General features: G+C 48.3%; 1 protein-coding gene across 9 annotated transcripts in view; it reads right to left on the bottom strand.

Moving 5' to 3' along the window:
- Positions 1-4,014: 4,014 nt before the first annotated feature.
- ATG13 (autophagy related 13) overlaps positions 4,015-16,913 on the bottom strand; it is a 53,207-nt gene continuing 40,308 nt past the window's right edge. For 7 of the 9 annotated variants that reach the window (XM_050955361.1, XM_050955360.1, XM_050955365.1 and 4 more), the window contains 7 exons: positions 13,604-13,714; positions 12,912-13,051; positions 10,577-10,694; positions 10,084-10,161; positions 9,644-9,760; positions 8,983-9,111; positions 4,015-7,300 (listed from right to left, as the gene is read on the bottom strand). In XM_050955361.1, coding sequence (XP_050811318.1) covers positions 7,223-7,300; positions 8,983-9,111; positions 9,644-9,760; positions 10,084-10,161; positions 10,577-10,694; positions 12,912-13,051; positions 13,604-13,714 — 771 coding nt within the window. In that variant the 3' untranslated portion in view covers positions 4,015-7,222. The remainder of the gene's footprint in view (positions 7,301-8,982; positions 9,112-9,643; positions 9,761-10,083; positions 10,162-10,576; positions 10,695-12,911; positions 13,052-13,603; positions 13,715-16,913) is intronic. The other 2 variants (XM_050955368.1, XM_050955366.1) reach the window with 1 other exon arrangement.

Raw genomic sequence — 16,913 nt, 5'->3', positions numbered from 1 at the left:
CGCACAGGAATCTTAATGACTGTCATGAGGGATTGATTACTAGCTAGTGACACTAAGTTCTTCCCTTACCCCTAAAGAACTAAACCAGAATAACAGTGAGCATATGGACAGGGTGCTTCTACCACCTCTGTGGCTACTCTTTTGCTCCAGTGCTTAGTAACCAACCCCCCAAGCTGATCATTACGATTTCAGAGGGAAGGTCTTTGCTCCTGAGCTGGCAGGTCAGATGGGAGCTAGGACAGCAGCAAATTTATTAAAGCTAATGTCAAAATTATATAATATACAAGTTAAGAAAAGAGAGTTTCTGTATCTGGGTATAGTGCTTAGCTTATCCAAAAATACAAAGTTTAGTTTAAAAGTCAGAAGATACATATAGTGCATAATCTGAAATAATCCAAATTTAGGCAAATAACTTAGCAATACAGTTCAGATATTAACATCCAAATATAGGGGTACACGCATGAAAAGTTATCCAGAGAGTTGGCTGTAGAAAGCAAATATAGCAATCAGTGTAGATTATCCCTCAGTAATTGAGCATGTAGGAGACCGTATCCCTCAGTAAATACAGTCCAGTGGAGAAGTATTTCAGTTACTCTCCAATTTTGCTTCTCAGTGGGCTCCAGCTCCTCTCTCCTGGTACTGCTGATGCCTGGTGATGTGTTCCCTCGACCACCTGCAGGCATCTGACATTACTACATTAATCCCCACACCAGAGCAAGGGAAAGAATCTTCTTAACAGCTCTCTTTGCTGAGTTGTTTGAAGGGAGTGAGACATTCTGCACAGGGTAGGAACTGAGTACTTGGGAGGGTTTGGGATATGGTTTGGGATATGTGACATGTCAGGGACATGCAGCTGAAGTCTGGTGAATGGGCACCTGAGGTTGTTGTCTGTTCTTTTTCACCCGCTGCTGCTTAAGCTGCCCTGGCCAGTCTATGGAATCAGCTATGTAGACAGGCAGTGCATTGGCCAGGCTTGGGGACACAATACAACGGCACCTTTCCTGTAGGTGGCAACTCTGGCCTCCAGGCTGGATCTCAGGGCCAGCAGCAGTGGAGCAGGCCATGATGTAGAGCAGACACCTGACCTGTAAGGGAAGGGGGAGATGGGGCTGAAGCAGTGTCACCTTCCCAACACGAGTGAGATGGCTACAAGGCCGACGCTATTATCCAGAGGACCTTTGGCTTATGCCCACTCAGTCCTCTCTCCTCTCCTTTAGCACTCTGCACAGGACAGAAAACCCCAGCCTTGGCCCTCCATTGTGGATGTTAACTCACAGTTGGCTGATACATGGGAGCTCAGAATGAGCCTCTTGAAGGGCCATAGGAATACAGCCCTTGTAAGGACTCGGAGCGGAACCCACCCTCCACACTCCTTCCACCTGCGGAAAGGGCCTGACCCGCAGAGGGCCCTATTCCACACACAAAGTCCTACATCTCTACTGCCCCCAGGAGCACTCACACCTGCTAAACTTGTCAAGGCTGCTGAAGGGGTTGTACCCCTGGTGTTGCCATTGATGTAGAAGGCAACTGTCCCCTCAGTGAGATTCAGCCCCTGCCAAACTGTCTTCTCCCAGAAAAGCTCCATGTAGGGCCAGCTGCACACTATGCGCTAACACAGCCTCTTGGAGGTGAGGCCCCAGTTTTTGTGAGCTGGCCTGGCAGCAAGACAGCAACATATCATGCTCTTGGTACATTGCAGCCTGTCAATAGGAACACGACTTCCTGGCCTGCTGGACCCGTTCAGGTCACTGGGGCTCCTAGGCAGAGCATGACAAACACTTACTACAGTGCTGTGTAAGGGCCCCCTACTCTTCATTGGCCCTTACAAACAGCTGTAAACAGTCTGTGCCCTGAAGAGCTTGCAATCAAAATACACCAGCCAGTGGGGGAGGGGTAGAACACAAGCAGAGTGAGCAATATGATAGTAACGAACAGCACACTAGATCCATGACTAGTTTGTGGGGGCGGGGTTTGGTGTGTATGTGTGGGGGTAGGTTTACTCTGGCAGGGGTGGTGGGGGAATTGAGGAAATCAGCCTAATTTGGAAGGGATGGTGACAAGGCTCAAGTCAGGTGTAGTGTGAATTTAAGGTGAGGAGACTGAAGGATGAGGGGGTTGGAACAAACAGCCCCTCAGCATGAGGCAGGCAGGCAAAGTCCAGTCAGCACTGTAGAAAGTTCTGGGAATGTTCAAAGTTTCCTGCTGTGACTGCTTCTGCCCCTACTAGCTGGAGGCTCCTCTTTGCAGCCCACATTGGTTGGGAAGGAGGCAGCACCACCTAGAGCCGACTGCCTCCCTCCGGGGGTCTCTCTACCGGGGGAAGCCCCGTAGGTTTCATCATGTTGTGTGGTACTTGAGCAGAACAGGAGAGAATCTGCCCAAAGCACTGAATGGGGCCTCAAGTTTTTCAAACACCATTTGGGTTCCTGGCCATTCCTGCAGGTGGTGCACCTCCACATTTCTTTGGGGATATGTTGGTTATTGGGGCACTAGCTGGGCTAGGACCTTGAAAGCAGACAGATACCTAGGTAGGGGCTGTTAGCACCAAACAGTGTGCTGATGAACCTTGTATTTCAACCTGTGCTTGTCAGACTCCCAGCAGGGAGAAACATGAGCTTTCTCCCGCGGTACGCCTATGGAGCAATCTCCACGGTGGTGTAGAACAACACGCTCAAGGCTATTCTGTTTGGCACACTATGAATGCAATTGCCAGCTTTGCTCTGATGGCAGGATCTGTGATGCTGGTGGTGATAGAGGAAGCAGGATAAATGCAGCTGGATTTTCTACTCCCAGCTGAAACTTGAAGTACTGCCAGTCAAGCTTTTGTTTATGAAGTCACAGCTAGAGAAGCAAGATAACATCTTTGTGCCTATACCCAGCCTGGGAATTCATTATTCAAGTGTAAGCATGCCACTACAAGGGTTTTATAAGAGTTAGGGCCTCTCTTCTAAGCAGCCCTTTGTCCTCTTCCAGCTCTAGATTTCTGTTCACCTATTCTATCCTGAGTTGTGCAACATGGGATGAAGCTGGCACCAGGACAACGTTTCTGTTCACGCTGGCTGAATGAACAGTGCAGTCTGCACAAGACAGGATGCTGTGTCATTGCACAAACAAGGAACAGCATCCAACCCATGATCCACAAAAATTATCTGCAGATATCCACAGCTATCCATGGATTTGCAGGGCTCTACACTGGGGGCCAGGGTGAGGCTCCAAGGCATTCTCACCCCCAAACCTTGGTCAGGGAGAGCCGAGTGGGCAGCTATAGGGAGCCCACATGGAGTCATGGATCCTCCACCTGCCCTCTGCCAGGTGAGGAGCCTGGGAGGCGGGGACACAGTCAGGGGCTGCTCTCAGACACACCCCCACTCCTGCAAGCAGGTGGAGGATCTGCTTGGCTCCCTGGCTGGGCTCCACACTGGCCTGGCTGGGGGGGGAGGGACCTATGGAGCTGTCTGGGGGCTGCTTGGGCCCCTCGGCCAGGGCAGGTGGAGGGTCCACCACGGCTCCCCACCCGGCTCTTACCGTGGCTGGGTTGCAGCTCCAAGCTGCCTCTCCCCCTGGCTGGAGCTGAGCTGGCAAGAGCTGCACTGACAGCTATGAGGAGCCGTGGTGGACTCTCCACCTGCCCTGGGCATGGGGCCCAAGCAGCCCCCGGCCCAGTGTCCCTGCTCCCCAGGCCTCCTGCCCAGGGCAGGTGGAGGATCCGTGCCGGTTCCTCTAAGCTGGCCGCCAGGCTCTTACATCCAAGCTGCTATCCCCTGGAATGGTCTGCGGATATAAAGCAGATACCCGTGGATTTGCAGGGCTCTATCCATAACTTTCCTCATTGCATCCCATTAGACATTCCAAAATAGCAGTTTGTAGACATTAACCCTGCTCCTTCCTGCAGCTGTACCGACCGCTGCAGGTAAAATCTGGCTGTTGGAAGGGAAAGCCATAAGGGTGGGAATGTCCTGGCATCGGAACCTGCGGAGTAATTCACAGAAGAATTGGATCAGCATGGCAAACAGGTCAGAGTTGCTTACATAAAAGATTTATTGGAAATTCTTTGAATACATGAAGTGCCTTGGAGACTATTTCCAAAACAATGCAATTTAGTACCCTGCACCAAAAGGATTTGCAGGTCATCCGCTATGTACAAGCTGCCTTGATATAGTACAGGCCTGAGCAGATGGCTATTAAAATTATGACAATATTCGTCATTAAACAAATTCTACAGCAGGCCACAGCATCAGTAGCTAGGTCCCTCTTGCAGAACTGCTTTGGGCCAATCATTTCTAATGCATTAATTAGACAGAGCTGAGCGCCTAGATTTTGGAATGGAGGTGTCAAAACTCTCAGGATTGCCCAGGAATAAGCACATCTCTCATCCCAAGAGAAAACCTTTATTGCTGTGGCTATCCAGCTATACCCTATCAACCCAGGTGGGCAGTTTTCCACTGGGTGGCATTAAACAAACATGGTTGCTACACAGAAGTTCTGCCTTGTGAGATGCAGGAGCTGCGATCTTGTAAAAGTCACATGAAAATGACTGAGCACAGACACTAGGCCCTGGAGGCTTTCCAGACAGAAACAGGAACGATGGCTTGCCTTCTGTGGATACCACAGCAGTTCAGCATGAAGAAGAGGAGGAACTACAGAGTCAATGCTGCTGAGGGAAAGATCACCATGAGGAAGGTCTATTCTATTCTTCCTAGCAGGCACAATGCATGCCAGTAGTTTACTAACCTCAACAAATGACTTGACAGGAGAGCTCACCCACGCATAGCCTGCAAGTTAAAAGGTCAGAGTGCCAGAGTATGTCCACATGCGACTTACTACAAGACTTGGAAGAATGACCAGCTGATTGGGGATGGGGGGGAAAATCACGAGATCTGGGTTATATTGCTGACTCTGCCATTTACTCACTGTGTGACCTTAGACACACCTGACCCCATGTCTAGTTTCCACAGCTGTACTGTGGAGATGCAGCTTACTTACCTCCTCATAGGCAGGTTGTAGGGAGTATTTGTCAAATGCTTTGAAGCCTCCTAAGTCAGTGTTATTGACAGGGATAGTGGGATTTTCACCTCCAGCATTTCCAATTACACTTCACTGGGAGGCCTTTTAGCACTGGTGCAGACAGGTGAAGAGATTGGATTATTCCTTGCAAACAAGGATTGATTCTTTTGATATGGGAGTTAGTTGGATTGGGTGGGTGGCCTGGGAGAGGAGAGTTTGCTGCTTCAAGTAGTTATAATACCCCTACCTGGTGCTTTAGAGCATACACTAAAACACTGCCACTGATCATGCACAGCAAACACCTGACAACTCAAGGGCTGGGAAAGCAAAAGAACATGTTACCGTATTGGGAATCAGTTCAGGTCCTGAGCTCAATTCCTTGCTCTGGCAGCAGCACAGGGCGGAGGGCAGCAGAGGCCACGGGGTAACCCAAGGCCTAGTGTCATTCTCGAGCAACTCTCCTTTTCAACCTCATGAATTGTGCTGAGCTCTGGAGAAAGCCACATCCAGCCTTTTCTGAAGAAGCTAGTTACTCCACCAGTAGTAAGGAAACTAGCAAGGACCCTCAGAGTACAGAGAACTCCCACCACTCTACAGAAATATCGTCAGTGGATAGCAAGGGGGACTAGCAGGATCTCTTCAGTTACTCAGCCCAGTTACAGGTGGCTGAAGGGTGGATAAAGTTGCACAAGCCCTACTCTGAGTTCCTGCTTAGTGCCATTACACAGCTTCTCCCTTCCTCACGTGAGACAAAGGATACACAACAACCAGCTCAAACACAGAACGCTGCCAGCCACTCACTACTTCATGGCTAGCTCATTAAAAAAATAAACTTTTAGCTAATCATAAGCCAGCTGATTAAAAAGAGTACCATCAACTTTCAAAAAGTGTGCTTCTGTGAACAAGCTACCTCTGGAATGGCTGAGGAACAGAACAAGTCCATTTCCCAAGCCTATCAGAATGGAGCTCTTCACAAAGTCCCTGCAACTCTGCTGCACAAACACATGCGTGTTCTTATATCAATGCCCAGACTGGGTGTCATGGAAGAAAGTCCCCAGAACAGAACACTGTATTAGAGTAAATAAGTGTCTCTGAAAATAAATAGCTTGGATTTTCCCTACCAAAGGCAGACTATTGTCATGGGACAGAGCTCCATGGCACAACAGCTGTCTGCAGTGACAGGACAGAATGACCTGCACTTGTATGTGAAAACTTAACTTTTTTTAATATAGCTTTCTTTAAAAGCAATAAATATTTCCTGTTTCTTATATATTAACCATAAAGCAGAAAGGTTTGCAGGGAAAAGGGACTAAGACTCCTAGTTACATAACCCTGGAGAAATAGAATTCCTATTTATATTTACAACTGCATTTCAAGAGCCGCGACTACAAATTTAATATACTCCCAAGGTGCCACTTGCAGGTGCACCAGTACAATCACATTCTGGGACCTTAGCATTGTGGTTTTCATACACGCAAGAAAATGTGGAAAGCCCTTCTGCATAGCTTCTGTAGTTTCACATCTGTGATTTGGGCAGACAGGCCAAGCACAAGGCCCCAGAAAGAAAATCTGTGCAACGCCTCAGTTCCTTGGGAGCAGAAAGTGAAGACAGCTATAGGTGTCGCACAGTACAGTGCATGAGGTGGAAGTCTGCCTCATCCCCTTGTGCTCTGCAGTCCATGCGCTCACTGAAGACAGGATGAAATGCCCAAGAGCTGAGGTCCTGCACTCAAGCCAGCTGAGTCTGCCACTGCACAGATCCTTTGTTCTGAGCCAAGGCTGTCTACACTCCAATGGATTGCAGATGCAGGGAAAAGATGGTGTGTGCCCCAGAAGCTAAATTTTGAGGAATTGTGATGCAAGAGGCTTTGCAGGGAGCATTTCTGGCAGCTTTCCATAAAACCCCTCCATACACAGAACCAAGACTGAAGGGGAACGGGGTTACTAAAAACGAAGCTTCATTTCTTTTGTCCCTATTGTAGTGTCATAGATAAGTACTCAAATGCCAGTAGGAAAAGGGGTCCAAAACTATCCTGGGGCCTGGCTGAGGGGAGACTGACAGCTGAATCTGTACCCAGTATTGAGGAGGTGATCTGACAAAGCCCACAAGATACGGGGGGAAAAACTGGACACAAAAGGGAGAGTGGCAGACAGACATTGTGGGCTTCCTCCTCCAGGTGTTCCAGAAGGACACTGCTGCTGCAATAAGAAGACAGCTTTACTGCAAAGTCTCTACAAAGGCATCAAACTCTTTGACGTTTTTCTCATGGACTGCCAGCTTCTCCGGTAACGAGTCCTGTGAAGGCAAAGAAAAACTCAGATCAGGACTCACTCACAGAAGGTGCATCAGCCTAAAGGAAGCTATAAAACAGTGGAAACGTATATGATAAACTCTGGCCAAAGGTCTCTGCTCTGATTTGTGCTCTTCCTCCTCATACATGTACCACTCCTAGCAGAAGCAGGATATCAGACAGGATCCAGCACGTGAACCTGAGACGGGCAGTTTGCCCAGTTTGTTTTTTCTACAGAAGCAGCAGGTATGCCATAACCAGGACTGTCGCAATTCTTGCAGCAGCTGCAGCACAATTATTTTGTCAAACTGCATGACTAAAGTCACTCAGTTGTTAGCATTAAGCATTATGGTTTTCCCAGGCAACACCATGTTACAATGTTGATGGGCCTGATTCTGCATTCTCTCTGCAGAGGCAGCATTCAGTTCTTAGATTTGGGTTCCCCTAGAGATTTGAACTATGGCATGTTTGCCGCTCCAGGTAACAAGCAGCGGCACTCAGCTGGGAGATTAAACAGATGTTTCAAAGCGACCACAAAGACTCAGTCATTTAATGGGAGGGCGAAGTAAAGGACTCGCTCACAAATGCAGCATGTGCAGTAAAAAAAGTGGCACATTTCAGGCTACTCCAATTTTAGGCTCCAGGCTAATAGGTCTCATGCACCAGATAGGATGGAACAGGGCTGGAATTAAGGCAGTATGTTTTCTCCCCAGAACCTTAAAGCAGTGTTTCCCAAAGTGTGGTACGCATATCCCTGGTGGTACGTGAAAGGGTTTCAAGGGGTACGCGGCCTGTTCACTCTGGCTGGCAAGGGGCCGGCAGCGGGCTGAGCCGGGCCGGCAGCCAGGACCCTGGGTGGCAAGGGGCTGGCAGTGGCCTGAGCGGGGCTGGCAGACAGAAACCCAGACCCGTGGCGGGCTGAGCAGCTCAGCCTGCTGCCGATCTAGGGTTCCGTCCACCAGCTCCTGCCAGCCGGGTCCCGGCCGCAAGCCCCACTCAGCCACAGGCCCCACTCAGGCAGCAGAGTGGCAAGGGGCCGGCAGTAGCTTGACTGGGGCCTCTTCCCCCATCCCCAAATTTATCTTCATTGGACAAGGGGTATGCCAGTAAGACAAATGTCTCAAAAAGGGGTACACAAGTATTGTAAGTTTGGGAAACACTGCCTTAGAGGATGGGTTATGCTCTTCTCCCAGTCCTCATCAAACTGTTCTAGAAGAGACCTCTCCTCCCAAATCACTCCTTTGCTGTGACTGGTCCTAGTTCGTATGGCCCTGAGCTTAGCAGATGCAGGAATGAGAGGGGAAGTACAAGACTATTACAGTAGGGAATAGTCTTTGACAGTAGAAGAGTCCTGCAGCTGCAATGGCTTCTGTGAAGAGGATACCCGATGCAGCACACGGACACTGTCCCACACACATGGAGCACAAACCAACAACTCATCTAATATTCTCCATGGCAGCTGTACACATGCACTGAGAAGGAATCAGACTGAAAAGGTCTCACATCTGGTTCCTTCCAAAGGTTTCAGGTTCCGAGATGTACAGGCATGTTCAGCAGATTGACAAGGAACCGCTCTGGTAGGTGCCTCTGCTCTCTTATCGGATGTTGGCTTGTTCGGGGAGCTAGGAGGAGGAGAGCGTTGTGAGAACGTATGTCCCCCACACACCAAAATCCCGTCTTCCCATACCAGATCCTCTGCCATGGACTGAGCCCCAATGTCAATGGAGAGGCTGCTGAGCTGAGGCGGGTTCTGAAACTCGCGGTAGAACGTCCCCAAGTCCATTGGGAGAATGTCATCTTTTGAAAATGCTGGTTTCTAGAATTAAAGATACAAACATTAATCCCCATTTAGAGAGTTCTGTCAGATTTCCCCCTTTGCTCTAGTCACAGACAGAAGGCACCATCAGCTACCAGCAAACAACTCAACATTACAGTAATAAATCTAAGTCAAATAATTGAACAGCGGCATCACCTATATCCCTTGCCATGACCAGAATTAGTCTTTCCCTGATGACTTCATGAGCACCTAAAGCAGAGTATTTCCCTACAATCTGTCTCTGCTTTAGGCATATGGAACACAGGGAAAACCCAAAAACCTGAACCCAGGCCATGGTGGATAAAGGGAGGAGGAAATAATTTCCCAAGTTGTGGGTTTATGAATGTCAATGTCCTTACCATTTTTAAGGATGCCCAGAGACCCTGTCCTTGATATGGGAGCACAATGAGCCCTTGTTTGGAGAAATTCATCTATTTTAATTCAGCATCACACCAACAGCTGCAGCCCACCCCAGATACAGGGGCTCTGTGAAAGTGCTAGCCTGGGCTGATAAAGTACTGCATGGACTTACAAAGTCAACCATGACAAAGTCGTCATGTGTGTTCCCGGTGCTGCTGCCACTGGAGCCCTCTGAGTGCAAGCTGCCCTGTAGAGGAGACTCAACATCTGGGGAGTCAGGAGGATTCACCTGCCCAAGAAACCAGAGTCCATCAGTTTCAGATCCTGTCACTGAGCCCATCTGTGTGTTGTGCCAGCATGGGAAGAAGCACAGTGACAGTTACAAGGGCATGCAGACTGTAAGCACAGACTAGCAGGGGCTCTAAACCTGTAGTTGTTTCCATCTCTGGAAAGCCCAGATTCAGGCATAGAGGATGTTATTAGAAACCAAGCTGATGCAAGGCGCTAGTTCTTTGGTCAGAAGTGCCTGCAAAGCGAAGGCCAGGAAGGATACATCTGTATTGCATGATTCAAACTTGACATGCACAGATGGCTCGGGAGGGGGGTTCTTACCATGGGGTCATTATCCTCCAGCTCAACATTCTTGGGAGCAAACATGGCGAAAGGAATGTCCAAGCTGGCCATGGTCACCTAGAGAGATTCAATGGGTAGAACTTCAACACTTCAGTCAGATTCTCTGCATATGCAGCATGCACCATCCCATTGCAAGGCTGTATGTCAGGATCTGAAACTCTGCGCCACCAAAGTCACACTGGAAACTTGACTGGAACCCAAGGGCTACATTTCGAGGGCATAACATCAGAGAGACTGCACCCAACATCCCCTTTAATACACAGGTGTAGCTCGCAGAACCTACAGGGCCCAGCATACAGTAAAGCACCACATACAGAGACCCGCAGTCCTTGCTAAAGTCTGGCCTCCTGTTTCCTCTGGCTGCCCTGGTGATGCAGGGCCTGGCCTCCACTGTCCAGCAATGGAAAAGAGGAACAGTGGCATGAGGAAAAGTGCATCATGAGTCCATCTCAGAACAATCACTGCAAGTTACCTGATTAATGGGTTTGTTGACAAAGGCCCCCACCTTCCGGACAAAGATGGTCTCCAAGAGATCGTGTGGGGAGCCACTCTTCCCTTCGCTGCTGTTTGATATGGTTTCCGTGTCCTCACTGAGGGAGAAGGGTTGATGGCTCATTGCACATAAATAAATTTAGACAAAACCACATTCTTTTGTCAAGTTCCCCCTGGTTTTTTGTGTCTTCTCCTAGTGCTGGGAGGAAGGGGAGGGAGAAGCATCTCTGTTCTTGTCAGACAGTCTTCCCCTTCGGCCATCAGTATGCAATAGAGCAGTGGTCTCCAACCTTTTTATGCCCAAGATCAGTGTTTGAATTTAAAGGCAACCCAAGATCTACCCTGCCCCTTCCCCGAGGCCCTGCCCTTTCCCCAAAGACCCACCCCACTCACTCCATCCTCCCTCTCTCCGTTATTCGCTCTCCCCCACCCTCACTCACTTTCTCCAGGCTGGGGTAGGGGGTTGCAGTTTGGGATGGGGTGTGGGCTCTGGGCTGGGGCTGAGGGTTTCACAGTGTGGGATTCTGGGCTGAGCCTGGGGCAGGAAATGGGATGCAGGAGGGGGTGAGGGATGCAAGCTCTGGGAGGGAGTTGGGGTGCAGGAGGGGGCTCTGGGCTGGGGCAGGGGGTTGGGGTGCAGGAGGGGGTGAGGGGTACAAGCTCTGGGAGGGAGTTTGGGTGCAGGAGAGGGATCCAGGCTGGGGCAGAGCGTTGGGGTGCAGGAGGGGGTACAGGGTGCTGGCTCTGGGAGGGGGGTCAGGGCTGGGGCAGAGCGTTGGGGTGCAGGAGGGGTTATGGGGTGCAGGATCCAGGAGGGGGCTCAGGGCTTGGACGCAGCCTCCTGCTGGGCAGCACTTACCTCCGGTGGCTCTTGGTTGGCGGCGCAGCGAGACTAAGGCAGGCTCCCTGCTTACCCTGGCCCCATGCCACTCCTGGAAATGGCCAACGTGCCTCTGCGGCCCGTGGAAGGGGCGGATGGCACATGGCTTCATGCAGCTCCCCGTTCCCAGCCAATGGGAGCTATGGGGGCAGTGCTTGCAGGCAGGAGCAGCACGCAGAGGGAGACCCCTGCCCTCCGTGCTCCTGGCGCTGCGGGGCACACTGGCTGCTTCCAGGAGTAGTGTGGGGCCTGGACAGCCCTGCTGGACCACCAGAGATCACAATTGACTGGGAAATCCTCTAGGATTGACCAGTCGATGGCGATGGACCAGTTGGTGAACACTGCAATAGAGACTGCAACGCTGTGGAGCAGCTTTCTGCTTAGCTCTGCGAGGGAACCACCCCCATCAGTAGGGCAGAAAACTTCAGCCAGTCCTGAGGAAAGGCTGTTCAGAAGAGCTGTGTGGGAAATGGCAAGGAAGCTCGAGCAGCTCTTGCCAATCACTATCACTCTTTCAGGAACACAGAATTCTTGGATATCTTCCCTGCCAGGAGACAGGGTCGGGAATCTGAACCCCATGCTCCTTCCCTGGCCCCGTGGAGCCAGAGTAGTTCAATATCACAGCAGCTAGTGCTAATCTGGTTAATTTTCACTGGGTGGCTACTAATTATAGTCTCAAAACCTGATTTTCAGAAGTATTCAGCAGCTCTAAGGATCTGGTCCTCAGTCGTCCAGTAGGCGTTAGCCATTTGATAACAACTGGTTAGTCAAGGAGCACAGGCCAGTGCATTAGTGCTACTATAACATAAACGAGAGTTTTTTTATCGAGTAGAAAACTCAGTTGGTTAAGACATTTTCTATGGCAATTGTCCCATAGCCGCGAGACAAGATGGAACCACAGGGGACAAAGAGATCTGGAAAAACAAACAGGAAGCTCTAACTGGCTGAGAGGGAGGTTAAGATTTCAGGCAATTTGGAGTTTAAAGTTGATTTGTTTCCTGTTAGACAAGGAGTCTTGCCTCCAAGGTTTCTTGATATAACAGTTAAATAGCTGTTTTCTATTACCGATGCTTTATGACAATTCAAATGAAGCCTTTTTGGGAGGGTAAAATTTACTATTGAAGCCACCTCAACTTGCTCTTCATGGATCAGACAAATGAGCCAGAAGTAGTGTTTTGGTATTGAAATGACATAAGGTGCTCAGAGACTATGAGGGCTGCAAAGTATAAGCTAGACTAGACCTTTGTTTGAGGCGTTCTTCAGCTTCTCTGTGCTCATACTGAGAGCTCCCGGTTTTTTTAAGGCAGAGCAGCCAATCTAGTGTTATTGATAAATTTAAAAGAACTGCCCTGCAAATGCTTAAAAGAAAAGTTAGTTTTAAATTTGATTCAACTTTACACAGTCACAGATGAACGATTAGAAGTGCTGCACCTACCTACTGGAAGGAGTAGCTGCTGAGTAGAGGGCTCCATCCAAAGGGGTGCACATTACCATCCTTTCGTGGTCAGCCTGAGTGCCATGTGCTGGCTGGCTAGGAACTGGGGGCACCCCACCCTCCTTCCCTGGAACAATCAACTAAGGTGGAAAGGAACGATCAGGTTAGCAATCTCAAGACCAATACAGCAACACACTACAGCACTAGAGTGGATTCTCTCATGCTGGGAATAAGTTCTTTTTGGCTCGCCATGGATATGCTCTGACTACACTCCTGCTAGAACATAGCAGTAACTTTCTGACAGGGAGCAAGGGAGGGGAAGTCATGTTGGAGGGGACTTTCCCAATGAGAGAATTCATATATCACTTCCTTCCTAATTTTCTCTGATGCAGATTCAGTGCCATTTCTCCAGACTTGTTCCTGGCCTTACCTTGTTCTCAGTGCAATGTCTCCATTATACGCAGTGGAAAACACCTTGATTAAAGTCTCACTTCAGGTGATTCCAAGAGCATAATAGAGCTACTTCCTGGCTTATTTGCTAGCACCATGTTTTTTTTAATTACTTTAGATCCTTTGCAGCCTTGACCTAGCTGCATACAGAGGCATGAAATGGTTTTCAGGGATGTCTTAGCTGTGTGATGCTTAGTGGCTGTGGTGCAAGCCACATTCATTCTTCCAACCTCTAAGAGTACCTGATGAGGATGTGCAGCATTCAAACCACCAGCAAAGATTACTGGATACCCCATGTCAGCTGATCCAACTCCCAGGGCAGCAGGCTGATAGGAAAGACGAGAGCTGGAAAGCTAAGAAACAAGAGAAAAAATACAAAAAGGGGCAAAGAGAGAGGAGAGAGAAAGGGGAGAGGGAAAGCCCCCACAGTCTGAATAGTTATCAGAATCACTGGAGAAAGAACAGAAGATGTCACAGGGGCACAGTACATACATGGCTCTGGGCTTGCAGAGTGCCTCAAAGATTCATATGGGAACCAATGCCAAAGGTTTGATTTAATTTATATATTTAAAAAAAAAAATCAGCCTTGTAACAGAGAGAGGATAAAGGTGTGGCCTTAAAACAAGCCTGGTTTGAGTGGGAGAGATAATGTAGGGAAAGCCTGCATGACAGCTCTTACATTATATACCGGAGAAAGGACCAGCGCAACCACTTCAAAACTCATTGAAAAGCCCATATGAATACTGGCATTTTAAAGCCACTTCCTCAGCAGAGATTCAAACTCTCAGCATACTTACTGGAAACACAGGGGGATGCAGCAGGAATGAAGGACACCCCGCACCTAATCAAAGGAAACAAACCTCGGCCATAGGACATACAAGCCCTCAATCTTGCTAGCTAAAAAGAAAACAAGCAAGCTAAGCCCCACAAGATTTCCTCCCAGTATCCCAAATCCAACCAGAAGGATGAGCATCAGGAAATGCTCCCCATCTTCAGCCACCTCTTCTCAATCTCTTGATCCTAATTAGAAACACAGCCAGTGGGATCAACAGGAATCCAATTTGTTCTTCTGATCTCACAAGCAGCACTCTGTTAGGAGCCATGTATCACATGACATCCTCAACTGAGACAAGGTGGGTGAGATAATATATTTTATTGGACCAATTTCTGTTGGTAAAAGATACACAAGCTTTCAAGCTTAAAACAGGGCTCTACTTCAGGTCTAGGAAAGGTTCTCTGTGTCATAGCTAAATACAAGGTGGAAGAGATTGTTTAGCATAAGTAATTAACACATATTCTAAGAGAATATTTCAGGAGAAGTGGCTTGCTAACTCCATGTAGTCACAGGATAAAAAGGAGAGGGCAGTGGGTTACAGATTGTCATAGTAAGCCATAAATCCAGTGGGTTTTTTTTTTTTAAGACCATGATTTTTAGAGTCTAGCAAAGTTATGAATTTAAGCTCCCAGGCTCGTCTTTCAAAGGTTCTCTGTGAGGACAAGGATGAGAGGTCAGATATAGAGCGATCAGTTTGTGAAAAGTGTGCACCCACCCATGACAGGGTATTTTTGTCTTCTATCCTTTTCCTATACGAGTTCATCTGAGAGCATAGTGATTGCCTGGTTTCACCCATGTAGCTTTTATTGGGGCATTTAATGCACTGAATGAGATATATCACATATTGTGATAGGCATGTGCAGACCTGTGGATTTTGAAAGGTGAGTTGTAGAGGGTATTGATCACTGTAGCAGTGGAGAAATGTCTGCCAGTTTTGCATCTGTTATGGCAGGGTCTGGTGCTGCTTTGAGTTGGTGGATCCTAGTGTCTGGGAAGCTTGCTTCAGATAGTGAGGTTGGGAGGTTGTTTGAAGGCCAGAAGAGGGGGCTGCGGAAAGATTTCTTTCAGAAGGTGGTCCTCATCAAGTATAGGTTGTAATTGTTTAATGATACCCCATATTGGTTCCAGTGTGGGGTGGTAGGTGACAACTAGAGGTGTGTGGTCGGAGGGTTCCCCCCCCCATATTGAAGCAGGTTCTCTTAAGGTATTTGGGTGGCCCATTCCATGATGCGATCTATTTTTCTGGTGGAGTGTCCTTATTTGGTGAAGGTGTGTATCTTGGACTTTCTTCTCAGAGCATATTCTGTGGTATCTGTAAATAACAGATTTCTTGGTGTGTTTGGGGTGGTTACTGGATCTGTGAAGGTAAGTAGGATGATCCAGGAGATTCTTGTATATAGTTGTCTGTTGAAATCCATTACTGGAGCTAATCATGGTGTCCCAAAAGTTGATGCTGGTGCAGGAGTGTTCTAGAGAGAGTTTGATAGATGGGTGGTGGTTGTAGAAATTGTGGTGGAAATCTATGACAGGTGGATCTGACACATGCCTATCAAATCTGGTGCACTAAATGCCCTAATAATAACTGTGGGGTTGAAAAAGACACTCACTACACTCTTAACTGAATTCACACAGAAAAAGGATAAAAGACAAAAAACACCACATCACTCATGGATGAACACTTTTCACAAAACGGTCACAAGACCCAACCCCCGTGACATGAAGTGTTCTTCCACTGGTGTAGGTGCTCCACCTCCATCCACCTAGACCTGTCTACACTGAGGGTAACTCAGCTTAATTACATCACTCAGGGATGTGGATTTTTCACAGCACAGGAGATGAAGCTAATGCCGATATAAGTTCCCAGTGTAGACCAGCCCTCAGTACCTTTCCCAGAGCGGAAGAGGAGCCACAAGAGGTAGCTTGAAAGCTTGTCTCTCTCACCTACAGAAGTTGGGTTCAATAAAAGATATTACCTCACACACCCAGGGACCAACATGGATACAACACTGAATTCCCAAGTAAGTCAGCACTCTGAGTGCTGACATTTTTGAGGTGGGGGCCTGACAACTTAAGGCTGCCCACAGATATCAGGCTGGGCTCTTTCTAGAGTCTGGGTTAAGCTGGATGGAGTGGTCTCTTCTCACAAACCAGACTGGCCCAGTCTCAAGAACTCTTATTTTGCTAGGAGTATCATCTGATGCTACTCTGACTTTCATAGGGCTTTCTGCTCCCCAAAGAGTCCCCAATCCCTCAGGGAACTCTAGGGGCTATTCCTCATTGAACTGGACCAACATTCTCTTTATTTAAGAAGTCCCTCAACTCATGCAGACATCCCTTCCCATCACTACACTGTGATTTACTGTGAGTTATGACAGCCAGTTCCTCTTCACCAGACACTGTCAACTTGAAATTCAATTCATTTTTAAAAATGGAGTTAAAAGTAAGCTCAGCCCTGCACCTGTCACTCAGACACACCCCCCCAGCAGTGTGTGTGATTTTATAATAAAATATTCCTATTCTATAAAAATGATTCTCTCCCCTGCTGCTGTGTGAAAGATCCAGACCTACAGGAGAAACCTACCTGACTAGTCAGGGGAGACATAGAAACTGACCACACAAAGTGCTGTGAGAAGCACAAAACAAACAAACAAGAATAGAGAATGGACATTTTTCTAGTCCTCTTAGGTGTTGCTTGTAATAATCAGAGATCAAACATT

The sequence above is a fragment of the Gopherus flavomarginatus genome, chromosome 5 (genome assembly GCF_025201925.1).
Source record: "Gopherus flavomarginatus isolate rGopFla2 chromosome 5, rGopFla2.mat.asm, whole genome shotgun sequence".
In the NCBI taxonomy this organism is placed as follows: Eukaryota; Metazoa; Chordata; order Testudines; family Testudinidae; genus Gopherus; species Gopherus flavomarginatus.
The sequence above is the reverse complement of the archived record's forward strand: the minus strand, read 5'-3'. Positions and strand labels throughout refer to the sequence as shown.